The sequence below is a fragment of the Pseudophryne corroboree genome, chromosome 8 (genome assembly GCF_028390025.1).
Source record: "Pseudophryne corroboree isolate aPseCor3 chromosome 8, aPseCor3.hap2, whole genome shotgun sequence".
NCBI lineage: Eukaryota > Metazoa > Chordata > Amphibia > Anura > Myobatrachidae > Pseudophryne > Pseudophryne corroboree.
Window position 1 is genome coordinate 95,399,619 of NC_086451.1, and position 15,865 is coordinate 95,415,483.

Consider the following 15,865-nt stretch of genomic DNA (forward strand, 5'->3'; position numbering starts at 1 on the left):
CTTGTTGGGTGCATACAGAATAAACAACGAGTCAGATTTTCTGACTCCAGCCGTCCTGGAAACCTATATTTCCAGGGCCCTGACAACGTCTAGCAACTTGGAGTCCTCCAAGTCCCTAGTAGCCGCAGGCACCACAATAGGTTGATTCAGGTGAAACGCTGAAAACCACCTTAGGGAGAAACTGAGGACAAGTCCTCAATTCCGCCCTGTCCGAATGGAAAATCAGATGAGGGCTTTTACAGGATAAAGCCGCCAATTCTGACACGCACCTGGCCCAGGCCAGGGCCAACAGCATGACCACTTTCCATGTGAGATATTTTAACTCCACATATTTAAGTGGTTCAAACCAATGTGACTTTTGGAACCAAAAAACTACATTTAGATCCCAAGGTGCCACTAGAGGCACAAAAGGAGGCTGTATATACAGTACCCCTTTCACAAACGTCTGAACTTCAGGGACTGAAGCTAGTTCTTTCTGGAAGAAAATTGACAGGGCCGAAATTTGAACCTTAATGGACCCCCAATTTCAGGCCCATAGACACTCCTGTTTGCAGGAAATGTAGGAATCGACCTAGTTGAAAATTCCTCCGTCGGGGCCTTACTGGCCTCGCACCACGCAACATATTTTCGCCAAATGCGGTGATAATGTTTTGCGGTTATATCTTTCCTGGCTTTGATCAGGATAGGAATGACTTCATCCGGAATGCCTTTCTCCTTCAGGATCCGGCGTTCAACCGCCATGCCGTCAAACGCAGTCGCGGTAAGTCTTGGAACAGACAGGGTCCTTGCTGGAGCAGGTCCTTTCTTAGAGGTAGAGGCCACGGATCCTCCGTGAGCATCTCTTGAAGTTCCGGTTACCAAGTCCTTCTTGGCCAATCCGGAGCCCGAATATAGTGCTTACTCCTCTCCATCTTATAATTCTCAGTACCTTGGGTATGAGAGGCAGAGGAGGGAACACATACACTGACTGGTACACCCACTGTGTTACCAGAGCGTCTACAGCTATTGCCGGAGGGTCCCTTGACCCGGCGCAATACTTGTCGAGTTTTATAAACACGTGGAAGACTTCTGGGTGAAGTCCCCACTTGCTGACAGTGCTATCACATGATTTTCCGCCCAGCGAAGAATCCTTGCAGCTTCTGCCATTGCCCTCCTGCTTCTTGTGTCACCCTGTCTGTTTACGTGGGTGACTGCCGTGATGTTGTCCGAATGGATCAACTCCGGGTGACCTTGAAGCAGAGGTCTTGCTGAGCTTAGAGCATTGTAAATGGCCCTTAGCTTCAGGATATTTATGTGAAGTGATGTCTCCAGGCTTGACCATAAGCTCTGGAAATTCCTTCCCTGTGTGACTGCTCCCCAGCCTCGCAGGCTGGCATCCGTGGTCACCAGGACCCAGTCCTGAATGTCGAATCTGCGGCCCTCTAGAAGATGAGCACTCTGCAACCACCACAGAAGAGACACCCTTGTGCTTGGTGACAGGGTTATCCGCTGATGCATCTGAAGATGCGACCCGGACCATTTGTCCAGCAGGTCCCACTGGAAAGTTCTTGCGTGGAATCTGCCGAATGGGATTGCTTCGTAGGAAGCCACCATTTTTCCCAGAACCCTTTCATTGATGTACTGAGACTTGGCTCGGTTATAGGAGGTTCCCGACTAGCTCGGATAACTCCCTGACTTTCTCCTCCGGGAGAAACACCTTTTTCTGGACTGTGTCCAGGATCATCCCTAGGAACAGACGACGAGTCGTCGGAATCAGCTGCGATTTTTGAATATTGAGAATCCAATCGTGCTGCCGCAACACTACCTGAGATAGTGCTACACCGACCTCCAACTGTTCCCTGGATCTTACCCTTATCAGGGAATCGTCCAAGTAAGGGATAACTAAAATTCCCTTCCTTCGAAGGAGTATCAACATTTCGGCCATTACCTTGGTAAAGACCCGGGGTGCCGTGGACCATCCATACGGCAGCGTCTGAAACTGATGGTGACAGTTCTGTACCATAAACCTGAGGTACCCTTGGTGAGAAGGGTAAATTGGGACATGAAGGTAAGCATCCTTGATGTCCCGAGACATCATGTAGTCCCCTTCTTCCAGGTTCGCAATCACTGCTCTGAGTGACTCAATCTTGAATTTGAACCTCCGTATGTAAGTGTTCAAGATTTTAGATTTAGAATCGGTCTCACCGAGCTGTCCGGCTTCGGTACCACAACAGTGTGGAATAATACCCCGTTCCCTGTTGCAGGAGGGGTACCTTGATTATCACCTGCTGGGAATACAGCTTGTGAATGGCTTCCAAAACTGCCTCCCTGTCAGAAGGAGACATCGGTAAAGCCGACTTTAGGAAACGGCGAGGGGGAGACGTCTCGAATTCCAATTTGTACCCCTGAGATATCACCTGAAGGATCCAGGGGTCTACTTGCGAGTGAGCCCACTGCGCGCTGAAATTCATTGAGACGGGCCCCCACCGTGCCTGATTCTGCTTGTAAAGCCCCAGCGTCATACTGAGGGCTTGGCAGAGGCGGGAGAGGGCTTCTGTTCCTGGGAACCGGCTGATTTCTGCAGCCTTTTTCCTCTCCCTCTGTCACGGGGCAGAAATGAGGAACCTTTTGCCCGCTTGCCCACGAAAAGACTGCGCCTGATAATACGGCGTCTTCTTATGTTGAGAGGCGACCTGGGGTACAAACGTGGATTTCCCAGCTGTTGCCGTGGCCACCAGGTCTGAAAGACCGACCCCAAATAACTCCTCCCCTTAATAAGGCAATACTTCCAAATGCCGTTTGGAATCCGCATCACCTGACCACTGTCGTGTCCATAACCCTCTACTGGCAGAAATGGACAACGCACTTAGACTTGATGCCAGTCGGCAAATATTCCACTGTGCATCACGCATATATAGAAATGCATCTTTTAAATGCTCTATAGGCAATAATATACTGTCCCTATCTAGGGTATCAATATTTTCAGTCAGGGAATCCGACCACGCCAACCCAGCACTGCACATCCAGGCTGAGGCGATTGCTGGTCGCAGTATAACACCAGTATGTGTGTAAATACATTTTAGGATACCCTCCTGCTTTCTATCAGCAGGATCCTTAAGGGCGGCCATCTCAGGAGAGGGTAGAGCCCTTCTTCTTACAAGTGTGTGAGCGCTTTATCCACCCTAGGGGGTGTTTCCCAACGCACCCTAACCTCTGCGGGAAAGGATATAATGCCAATAACATTTTAGAAATTATCAGTTGTTATCGGGGGAAACCCACGCATCATCACACACCTCATTTAATTTCTCAGATTCAGGAAAACTACAGGTAGTTTTTCCTCACCGAACATAATACCCCTTTTTGGTGGTACTCGTATTATCAGAAATGTGTAAAACATTTTTCATTGCCTCAATCATGTAACGTGTGGCCCTACTGGAAGTCACATTTGTCTCTTCACCGTCGACACTGGAGTCAGTATCCGTGTCGGCGTCTATATCTGCCATCTGAGGTAACGGGCGCTTTAGAGCCCCTGACGGCCTATGAGACGTCTGGACAGGCACAAGCTGAGTAGCCGGCTGTCTCATGTCAACCACTGTCTTTTATACAGAGCTGACACTGTCACGTAATTCCTTCCAACAGTTCATCCACTCAGGTGTCGACCCCCTAGGGGGTGACATCACTATTACAGGCAATCTGCTCCTTCTCCACATCATTTTTCTCCTCATACATGTCGACACAAACGTACCGACACACAGCACACACACAGGGAATGCTCTGATTGGGGAGACAGAGGGAGAGTTTGCCAGCACACACCAGAGCGCTATATATATAAGTGTTTTTCCCCTTATAGCTGCTGTATTTTTAATACTGCGCGTAATTAGTGCCCCCCTCTCTTTTTTAACCCTTTCTGTAGTGTAGTGACTGCAGGGGAGAGCCAGGGAGCTTCCCTCCAACGGAGCTGTGAGGGAAAATGGCGCCAGTGTGCTGAGGAGATAAGGCCGCCGAGAAGGGGGCGGAGCCTATCTCCCGATTTTCTGTGTATTCTGGCAGGGGTTAAATTCATCCATATAGCCCAGGAGCTATATGTGATGCATTTTTTGCCATCCAAGGTGTTTTTATTGCGTCTCAGGGCGCCCCCCCCCCAGTGCCCTGCACCCTCAGTGACCGGAGTGTGAAGTGTGCTGAGAGCAATGGCGCACAGCTGCAGTGCTGTGCGCTACCTTGTTGAAGACAGGACGTCTTCTGCCGCCGATTTTCCGGACCTCTTCTGTCTTCTGGCTCTGTAATGGGGCCGGCGGCGCGGCTCTGGGACCTATCCATGGCTGGGCCTGTGATCGGTCCCTCTGGAGCTAATGTCCAGTAGCCTAAGAAGCCCAATCCACTCTGCACGCAGGTGAGTTCGCTTCTTCTCCCCTTAGTCCCTCGATGCAGTGAGCCTGTTGCCAGCAGGTCTCACTGAACATAAAAAACCTAAAACTAAACTTTTCACTAAGCAGCTCAGGAGAGCCACCTAGTGTGCACCCTTCTCGTTCGGGCACAAAAATCTAACTAAGGCTTGGAGGAGGGTCATAGGGGGAGGAGCCAGTGCACACCAGGTAGTTCTAAAGCTTTACTTTTGTGCCCAGTCTCCTGCGGAGCCGCTATTCCCCATGGTCCTTACGGAGTCCCCAGCATCCACTAGGACGTCAGAGAAAAAGGATTTTAAATACAGAAATGTCGGCCCTCTGAAAAGTATAATCATGCATATGTAAGCAGTACTTGGTTTGGGCCCCTTTTGATTGAATTACTGCCTCAGTGCGGTGTGGCATGGATTCTATCCGTCTGTGGCACTGCTGAGGTGTTATGGAAGACCAAGATGCTTTAATAGCGGCCTTCAGCTCTTCTGCATTGTTCGGTCTCATGTCTCTCATCTTTCTCTTGGCAATGCCCCATAGATTCTCTTTTTTCTTTAGCCCAGGTAAGACGCTTCTGACGTTGTTTGCTGTTCAGGAGCGGCTTGACAAGAGGAATACAACATTGGAAGCCCATGTCCAGGATCCGTCTGTGTGTGGTGGCTCTTGATGCACTCCAGCCTCAGTCCACTCCTTGTGAAGCTCCCCCACACTTTTAAATGGCCTTTTCCTGACAAGAAAAAAAAGAACTGGTCTGTTGCTCAGTGGTCCAAAGTCCTCTTTTATGATGAGAGCAGATTTTGCATTTCATTTGGAAACCAAGGTCCCAGAGTATCGAGGAAGATGGAGAAGCACACAATCCAAGATGCTTGAAGTCCAGTGTGAAGTTTCCACAGTCGGTGGGGAGCCATATCATCTGCTGGTGTTGGTCCACTGTGCTTTATTAAGTCCAGAGTCAACGCAGCCGTCTACCAGGACATTTTAGAGAACTTCATGCTTCTTTCAGCAGACAAGCTTTATGGAGATGCGGACTCATTTTCCAGCAGGACTTGGCACCTGCCCACACTTCCAAAAGTACCAAAACCTGGTTCAATGACCCGTGGGATTACTGTGCTGGATTACCCAGCAAACTCGCCTGACCTGAACCCCACAGAGAATCTATGGAGCATTGCCAAGACAAAGAGGAGACATGAGACCGAACAATGCAGAAGAGCTGAAGGCTGCTATTGAAGCATCCTGGTCTTCTATTACACCTCAGCAGTGATAGAATCCATGATAGAATCATGCCACGCCGCATTAAGGCAGTAATTCAAGCAAAAGGGGCCCAAACCAAGTACTGAGTACATATGCATGATTATACTTTTCAGGGGGCCGACATTTCTGTATTTAAAATCCTTTTTTTAATTGATTTTATGTAATATTCTAATATTCTGAAATTTTGGATTTGGAGTTATCTTAAGCTGTAAACTACAATCATCAAAATTATAACAAATAAAGGCTTGAAATAGCTCACTTTGCATGTAATCAGTCTATATATTAGTTTCACCTTTTAAGTTGAATTACTGAAATAAATGAACTTTTGCACGATATTCTAATTTTCTGAGTTTCACCTGTATGTACATGTGATTTCTTAGTTTTTTATTTTTAATAAATTTGCAAAAATCTCAAAAAAAAATTTTTCACGTTGCCATTATGGGGTATTGTGTGTAGAATTTTGAGGACAAAAATGAATTTATTCCATTTTGAAATAAGGCTGTAACATGACAAAATGTGGAAAAAGTGAAGCGCTGTGAATACTTTTCAGATGCACTGTAAGTTTCCCGGTTTAAAGGAATAGCATGGTTAGCCTATACAGGTGTCCTCATACATCTAGCCTCAATACGCCATGCAGCTTTAGATGCCTGGCGTGAGTGAGATACCAAGTCACATGCAGCTCTACTAGAGTCAGGCATTTTTTTGGGGGGGCAAAATGCATGTTAGTCACAACGCAATGTGGCCAGGACACACGAGGAGACGGTGCCGATTAATTTGATATAGGACACTTATATATTGTGCGTGACTGAAACTGTAAAATTGAGAACAGAACTTGAAATGCAAAAAAGCTGCGGCTGCCACACTATAGCACTTCGTGTACAGATTCGGAGTGGGCAATTCAATTGTTAGCATAGGCAGCTGTTACACCTGTGCACCCGACAGAGCTATTCAACTGTTGCTCCTGCCAAGCGCGAACAGCTGCTGACGCCAGGTTCTCAGCTAGCACTCCGCGGTGATGGCAAGCTGAAATTTGTGAAAAGTGAGCTGTTTGGGCGTCCAAACGGCACTTTTCGAGATCATGATCATTAGTTTAGTCGGGTTCAACACTAATGGGTGCGATCAGCGTGATAACAAATATCGCCCCTGCAATCTCCCATCACTTAGGAGATTGGGCTGCGATAACAATTGAATTGCCCCCAGAGACTCAGTCGCACACAGATATACAAGTGTCATATCAACTTAATCAGCAGAGTCTCCTGGTGCTTCCTAGCCATGCCACTTTGCGACTAATGCTGGGTACACACCTAAAGATATATCTGCAGATCAATTGATCTGCAGATATATCTAAAGCCGGATCGGGCAGTGTGCTGAGCATACACACTGACGTCACGAACTGGGCGGGCATTTACAAACGCCCGACCAGTTCAGATGTCAGTCACCGCTGGCTCCTGCAGCTTGTGTATGGGCGGTCAGCTGACCACCCGTACACACACACACACACACACACACACACCGAATTGCCAAAATATCTACCAATATATTGTCCGTCGACTGTGCAGCAGGGCCGATGTGATAGGTCTGTGAATGACGGAGTTCATAAACATATCGCTCGTACACACTGGGCGCCGGACCCGTGATATATCGGCCGTTCAACAGAACGGCCGATATATCGACCAGTGTGTAACCAGCTTAAAACACATTTTCAGCAAAAAAAAAAAGACATCCGATGCTAGCAGAGTTTCACGGGACACATCTGTATAGAGACTTTTAGTGGGACGCTGGCACAACAATTAGTTTGCACTGCTGTTTTGCACAGCGTCAAACCCATATGGTCCATTCCTAACAGACCACTATCTGTGGTGAGTTTGTGGGAATGCTGTAGGTAACCAGCACAGTCCCAAAATAAATTAATAGATTAGTGTGTGCATCTGTATTTGCAAGGTAGCTTATTTAGACTGTAAGCTCCATTGGCAAGGACTAAAATGTCTCATACTGGCCCCTACCAATGGAGCCTACAGTCTAAAACCCCTTTTGGACCTCCTGAATCGGGTCGCATCCGAGAGCCTGAAAAACAGGTGCTTCCTGGGTGCGACCCACCTCAGTGCCCTTGCCGCCGCTGTTCCTACATATTGCCGGGTTGGTGACATCAGAGATGACGCGGCAGCGCTTAGAGATCACATGATCTCCTAGTGCCAGTCTACACAGAGTGAACAGGAAATGGGTCAATGCGACCCAGCTTCCTGTTCACACAACCCTGCAAGCTACACAAGCTGGAATACCGGGTCACTGAACCCGGATTATTCCAATTGGGCCCTCTCAGACCGCACAGCAACAAGGGTTATGCGCGCTCATGTGCAATAACCAGTGTTCAAAGCTGGCGATCTAAAAGGGGTATTATTTAAGAGATTCCTCATGCTCATGTCAACCAAGAACATATCTGACCAATGTTCGACACCAATTTTATACGCAGATTTGCAATTAGATGGGCTGACAAATGCATTAAGTCTGTGTTTATTAACATCAGCATCTTCCTTTAGCCAAATGTATAAACACTTTCTAAATGCAAGTGGCCATGTGTTCAGCGCATTCTCATTGAGATGAATGAACTGTCTCCAAGGGCATACCAATATGCAGTCTAGAACAAAAAAACAAAAAGCACATAAAAATAAAAGGTATGTGGACATGGTTCCACTGGCCAGAATGGGGTCACTGTCACAGGCGTTTACAGGCTGTGAAAAAGCGTCAATAAATGCTAATAAGCCGACTCATTTTAACACAAGTGTTTTGAGGCCTTGTGTTGGGCATAACATTGGCACTATGCAAATAAAATAATAACAATAACAACAATAATACAAAATGATTATTATTATTAGTAAGGTAGAAACAACCACGCAATGAAAAACACACTAAAAATATGGATAGAAAAACACATCTAAATATATATATATATATATATAGGAGATACGCAATATAAATCTACAAAACATAGTTGACACATTAACACACACTCATCCTAATACAGAAATGTAACCGCAGTCATACAATTGTGTAAACAAATACACAACACGTGAATGTAGCAAAGCAGGCTTCCTAGCCAGAGCAGGCCACGGTCATCAGTAACACACCAAATATTACCTATTATCTTCTGCAAATGCTATTGTTATTCAAATGACAGGCAGGCACTCAGATAACATCCTTCCTGTGCAGTACAAGGCTGCACAGAACACCAAACAACCAGCCCTTCTCCTTTTGTCTCTGTGCATACATGGTACACATAACACATTCAATGCACAAATTCAGTCACATAGCCTTGCATGGTTGCCGTGGAAAGGGAAGGAAGGAAGGGGAGGGAGGGGGGCTAAAAAAAAAATAGCACAGAATTAATGTTTGAAGGATACAGAGTCATTTGTGTTTGGTTGTGTTTCTTTGTTTTTTGTTTTTTTTTATCCATCAAAGCAGTTTGTATTTACAGTGATAACAACAGAATGGAGAAGATCAGAGCTGCTACAAATGAATGGTTAATACATACTGTACATCTGACACCAGGGTCTCAGGCCTGGTGGGTCTCTCTGCAAATACTGAAATTAAATGTAAAACCTTCCAGTCTGATATTTTTTTTTACCATGCTTCTATGAGCCGCAAAGGCTGCAAACCAAAATAGAGAATTGCTGGCTGGTAGGTGGGGTTGGGGGTCTTAACGGGCACTTAACTGTTAAGCGTGGAAAATCGTCCCTTCTTTTCATGCAAAGGCAGCTGTTCATTGCCAGTCGAGGAGGGAGAGAGCAGAGGGAGGTCTGGGAAGGAGGGGGAGAGGCTGATCAGAGAGACGGGAAAAAAAAAGAGATCATACACATGCAATAGAGGAGGGGAGAATCTGTCCTTACCCAGTCTGACAGGCTCAGGGGAGATTCCCCTGTCCAAGCTGCAGTCCTGGTGTTAAGCTTACATCAGCCACCTCCTGGGCATTTAAACTTTAGTCCCCACAGCCAGCACTAACAAAGTGGTTTGGACATGTGAGGGTGTGCAAACAGGAGGAAGGATGAAGCCCCCAGTGGTCAAGATGCACAATTTCAGGGGTGTGTTTACATTCTGTGACTTAAAACTCTGTACAGTGTTTCCATATGTGTGCACTAGTATAAGCCAGTGTTTGCTGCCATTTATTGTAAATAAAAAAAAAGGTTGGTTTAAAAAATAAAAAAATACACTTTACACTTTTGACATTAGTAGGATACAAACTGAACATTATAAAACAGTACAAAAAGAAAGTGCGATTAGTTTGCTATAAAATGTTATCATTTCGTGGTCCTTCTCAACTATAAATGACCTTCATCCATGTTTTTTGTTTTTTCTGTGTTCATGTCTAATAAATGGTTTACATATTTCCTACACGAGTTAGAAGTGTATCATTTTATCAGCAGAATTAGAGGACTATATGTATAGGTTTATGAAAATTAAAGAGTTTTTGGTAGTTTTCCAAACAGCTAGCTGCATAAAAATGAAAGACATTGGGGCTCATAGTAAAATCATGTTCAATCCATTAATTACCACTGGGCAAAGGGCCTTAATCAGCATGGATCGCTAGGATTGCCAAATTTGCAAATCAGGCGATTATCGGCAAACTGTGCATGTGCTGCAAACGAATTGCACATGCGCAAAGGTCGAAATACGTACGTAGCTTCAGTGAAATGTGATCGCAGTTTGATTGACAGGAAGGGACTGTTCGTGGGTGTTAACATGGCGTTTGTGGGGAGTGGTAGGGAAAACGCAGGCGGGTCATGGCCGTTTTTCTGGGTATGTATAGGACGTCAGTATCAATCGCTTGCTATTAAATACATGGCGCCAGTGCCATTGCATTCTCATTATTCTGAGTAGCCCTGGGTCATCGGCAACTGGCGATGGTACTCTGTTTCTGAAACTGGATCGCAATTATGCATATGCAGATTTGCGATCGCATCGGTGGGCATTTTTTTACCATTCAGGGCAGCTCTTCACATGCGATTTTCAGCAGTAACAGTTTTGAGACAATTGCAATTTCAGTCTCAATAGCGATCCAATATGCTGTGGTGTGGTGCATATTATGGAAAAGGCATATACTGTATAGGGGGCATGACATTTTGTAGCAGTGGTTATTATGCCGTATACACTGCTTTGCTAGCCACGTGCTACCAGGATAGGGAAGTGTGGCTGCCCAAGAGTAATATGGAGACCAACTCTCACACGGACTCTTTATCTAGCATTTGGGGGAACACACAAAAAAAACTTGAGTTTTGTCTTCCACTTACAGTAGTAAATGTAATTGCTTACGAGGTGCGGGCATCGTCAACATGCTGGCGGGTCTGCCGTTCTTTTTTTTTTAATTTTTTTAAAGTAGCAATCATTTAAAAACGCAAAACTTAGTAGGTTTTGCCTTTTAAACGATTGCCGCTTTCAAACATTGTGGTCGATTCAATTCACCGACGGTTGAATAGCGCCGGGAATAAGATCCCGTCGCTATTCAATTCAGCTCAAGTTAAGTCGGCGAATGCCCGTTCTCCCGGACTTAACAGGTTGTTTTGTCGGGAGAACGGGCATTCTCCGACTTAACTCCCCGCCGCGATGCTGATTCACGACAGAATCAGCCTTGCGCCAGCCGCACGGCAGCACTTTTGTCGGAATTCCTCTCTCATCCCCCGGGGGTGAGAGAAGAATTCCCGACAATTAGTGTCACTTGGCGCTGTATTGAATAGCGCCCAGAGCTAATTCCCGGCGCTATTCAACTGTCAGTGAATTGAATCGACCCCATCGTGTAGACTCGCCAGCATCTCGACGATGCCTGCACCTCTCAGGCTATTACATCTACCCTGTAGAGTAAACTAGAACATTGTATACAAATACTAGCTCAAGCCTCTTTAATGAAGTTATAGCAGTAAGGAGGGCTGTCTTTATTTCGGGTGTCAACACTATAATGAAGAATTCCATCCCCTTACTATGGACTCCATCTGACGGTGATAACCTGTTTCCGTAAGAAGTAACTGTGCCAGAGTAGGCATACAGCATCTAACTAGGAAGAATATGCTTTTGAGCGGTTTCTGGACTGTTTTGGGTGAATAAATGACCCCACTGATTGCTAATGAAAGGTGCATATGATTACAGTGACACATCAGTGTATTTAGGCAGGCATTTTCTCCCATATAACACATTCTATTATTAACGGCATTCATTTATTCATCCATGGTAATGGAGTCCAGCTCATGATTTTAAAAATGCAAGTTGAACAGTGGCATCTATACAAAGTGACCATACTAGTGCACATATATTTGCAAATGTTACAAGTTCCCTATTAATGTGTGGGTTATGCAAGGATTAGCTCCCACTCCTATAATGTCACACCTGGTGGCACAAGGACAATTACATTTCAGTAGAATTCTTATATTGCATTGTCAGTATGGGGGGTAATGGACCAAATCAACCACATTAGCAGAGCATTTAAAAGCATAAAAGGTCAGTTTAACCCCTATGCATCCTCTTTCATACCACACTGCAGTGCATCCATATTAGTTTCAGAACAAGAACTCCACTGTTCCTTGCTTCAAGCCAGCTGATAACCATGGCAGTTTTAATATAAGAAAGGGGCTTTTTATGGTGCAACTTTAAATACATTGCGATTTGTGTGCTGGTGAGATTTGTTGTAGAAATAACGTTAGCTTCCAGGCACATAAAATAAACTTAGGAACAAAGATTAATCATTTATCATCTACCAAATCACAGTGAGTGATATAAGTAAACAGTCACCAACTACAGAGTAAAAATGCATATTGCATATTTAAAAGGAACTTCTACAGGACAAAGAAAGATTAATAACTTAATTTTGTGGGTGCACTGAGCCTAGTCCCTATTGCCTCTGCATATGGCTTTCACAGAGATTACAGTACAGAATAATTCTACACCGGCTTGTGGTGTGTGTATTTTGGGTTGCATAGTGTGACTATGGTAAACAGCATGTTCAGTGACCATACAGTACCTTGTGTTCTTCTGCTGTCCCTTTCTCTTCTACAGTGACTGCACTGCCCTGCTCCCTTTATAGTGCTGGTCAGTAATAGGCTGTATGATGTCACTGACTCTATGACCTCATCCACCGAGTACATACTCCTCCCCAGGCAGCTAAGGACAGATTGCAGTTTTCTGCCAAGCAGTTACGTATTATACACAATGGTTTGGTTTGTAATGATGAAAAGTTTTGCAGTCACTAAATGCAAAGTAGGTAACAAACAAGGTCATCAATATTCCTGTAGGCACTCACAATTCCCAGTAGCGGTAGTCAAGGTCACAGTGATAGATGTACCACAGAACCTTCTCTGGAACAGAAGTGGTTAATGGTGCCCACTGTTGTTGGCTGAACAGCAGGAAGGCTTTCTGGGCCATTATCGGACCATCTGTGGGGGCTGGGGCTATGTGGATCCTATTCATGATAGAGACTACCCACCCTGAGGCTCAATTCTCCATTGTTCAAAGTCAGCAATCACACTACTAGCATCACAACACAGCAAGATGCTTCTCAAAGAAGACCCTCAAATAGTGTCATGGTAGAAGGGATTGCAGGGTTAGGCTGGGGAAATGAACAGATCCACTTCAGAAGTCAAGCAAAAATGCTAATTATAAGGTGTACATCAAAGTGACATAAACAAACTTTACACAGTATTTTCCCCACACGCGTAGAGATTAGAGTAAAAGGTAGATATTCACTGGTGCATCATATCATACTTAAGTTTGCCTAACACCGCCACAGGTAATTATTTCAGTGTAGTTCACTTTATTTGTCTCTACTATTAATGGTTTTAGAGATAATGTTACAGTGACAGAGTTTTTTTTCCTTCAATGTTTTACATTGTGTCTATCTGCTCTTGAATGAAGGCACTTTCTATACCATTTCCACAATAACAGTTTTCAACTGATGAATACATTGCAGACAGTTCTGTGAGCGCATGTTTGCTATCTTTCCACCTGGGCCTGCAGGAGAGGCTGGATGGGAAGGACTATGACCCTCATAACGAGTGTATTACTCGCTAGCTACTTTTAGCAGCCGTGCAAACGCATAGTCGCCGTCCACGGGGGGAGGGAATTTTTGCTTTGCAAGTGTGCGAACGCGTGTGCAGCCAAGCGGGACGAAAAAGTGTTTTGCAGTTTCTGAGTAACTCTGGACTTACTCAGCCGCTGCGATCACTTCAGTCTTTTTGGTCCCGGAAATTGACGTCAGACACCCGGCCCTGCAAACGCTTGGACACACCTGTGTTTTTCAAAACACTCCCTGAAAATGGTCAGTTGACACCCACAAACGCCCTCTTCCTGTCTATCTCCTTGCGATCGGCTGTCCGAATTGATACTTCATTAAATCCATCGCCCAGCAACGATCCGCTTTGTACCCGTACGATGTTCCTGCGCACTGCGGTGCATACGCATGCGCAGTAGTAACCTGTTCGCTGCGCTGTGAAAAAAACGTCAGAGAGCGATCAACTCGGAATGACCCCCTATGTTGGAAGTATGGGATGGGGGAGTGCATGCGGCATGATGTAATGAGACACACACTGCAAACTGCATCATCAAACCCCTGTACCACCCACTTTTCTGGGGAGGTGGGTGGATGCTAGAAGCTGACCTACTTGCTAGGACAGGCTTTTTCAACCAGTGTGCCGTGGCACACTAGTGTGCCGCGACCAGTTGCAAGGTGTGCAGCAGAGCCAGAGCAGCTTCCTGCACCTACAGAGTGAACTGTTGGCCCAGGCTCTTCTTAGAGGATCAGCCGTGCTCCGGCTGTGACCTATGCCTTGAAAATGGTGTGATATCATAGGTCACGGCCGCCGCGTCTTACCACCCAGCCAGCCTACCTGCCTGCATACACATCTTCCAGTTCCCGCCTGCATGTACAGCTTTCCTTGCCAACCCACAGCCACACCTGCCCAACCGCCCGCTGCTCAGTATTCGCAGAACTCCACTATGAACAACCACCGCCACTGAGGGACAGGTAGGAGGACAGCTGATAATAATATTTATTTTATTTCTCCTGTGGGGAACAATAGGATTTCAATAGGATTTATGTGGGGAGAATAAGAATTTATGGATTTATGGGGGAACAATGTGAATAATTCATGTGGGGAGCAATAGGATTTATGTGGGGAGAAATGTGATTGATATATGTGTGGAGCAATAGGATTTATGTAGGGAGCAACAAGATTTATGTGGGGGGCAATGCGATTGTTTTTTCTGTGTAGGGCAATGTATGTGTGGATTTTTTTTTACTGTGAGGGCCAATGTGTGTGTTTTGTTTTTTTCTGTGGGGAACTTATGGTGTGCCTTGGCAATTTTAAAATATTGTTCAGTGTGCCGCAAATAAAAAAAGGTTGAAAATCACTGTGCTAGGAAGTCCGGTAGTTATTCCCGAAACAGGAAGTACCCTGGACGCCCTGGGAGAGGAGGCAAGCATACTTCATGCTGTCTCTTACTTCATTAACTCAAAGGGGGGAATTCAATTGGTTTTGCACATCTGCTTGTGTCCGAACTCCTGTCTAAAGTTAAGAGGCAATAATAGGATTTTAATTACCTACCGGTAAATCTTTTTCTCGAAGTCCGTAGGGGATACTGGGAATCCATTTAGTACCATGGTGGTATAGACAGGTCCACTAGGAGCCATGGGCACTATAGAAGTTTGATAGTGTGCGCTGGCTCCTCCCTCTATGCCCCTCCTACCAGACTCAGTCTAGGAAATTTTGCCCAAGGAGACGGACATACTTTGAGAGAAGGATACAGAAAAGGAAAGTGGTGAGAATTCGAACCAGCACAAGAGGAAAGCCATGCTAACCAAACTTGCAAACAGAGACAGCAACAGCTGAACCCAAACAACATTACTGAACCAAGTAACAGAGCAGGAATAATGAAGAACTGGGCGAGCGCCCAGTATCCCCTACGGACTACGAGAAAAGGATTTACCGGTAGGTAATTAAAATCCTATTTTCTCTTACATCCTAGGGGATACTGGGAATCCATTTAGTACCATGGAGAAGTACCAAAGCTCCCAAACCGGGTGGGAGAGTGCTGAGGTTCCTGCAGAACTGATTGACCAAACTGAAGGTCCTCAGAGGCCAAAGTATTGAACTTGTTCGAACCCGATCAAGAAGCCGATCGGCAGAGCTGTAAAGCTGAGACACCCCGGGCAGCCGCCCAAGAGGAACCCACCGACCTAGTAGAGTGGGCTTGAACAGATTTCAGAA

The 15,865-nt window shown here is 45.6% G+C and overlaps 1 protein-coding gene across 7 annotated transcripts in view; it reads right to left on the reverse strand.

Annotated features, from left to right (window-relative positions):
- Positions 1-15,865, reverse strand: part of MVB12B (multivesicular body subunit 12B) — a 431,719-nt gene that overhangs the window by 304,780 nt on the left and 111,074 nt on the right. For 3 of the 7 annotated variants that reach the window (XM_063936805.1, XM_063936809.1, XM_063936808.1), the window contains exon 2: positions 9,335-9,418. The exons of 2 other annotated variants lie outside the window; for them this stretch is intronic. In XM_063936805.1, coding sequence (XP_063792875.1) covers positions 9,335-9,385 — 51 coding nt within the window. In that variant the 5' untranslated portion in view covers positions 9,386-9,418. Of the gene's footprint in view, positions 1-9,334; positions 9,419-9,508; positions 9,636-15,865 lie in introns of those variants that run through there. 2 more of the 7 variants (XM_063936803.1, XM_063936807.1) reach the window with 2 other exon arrangements.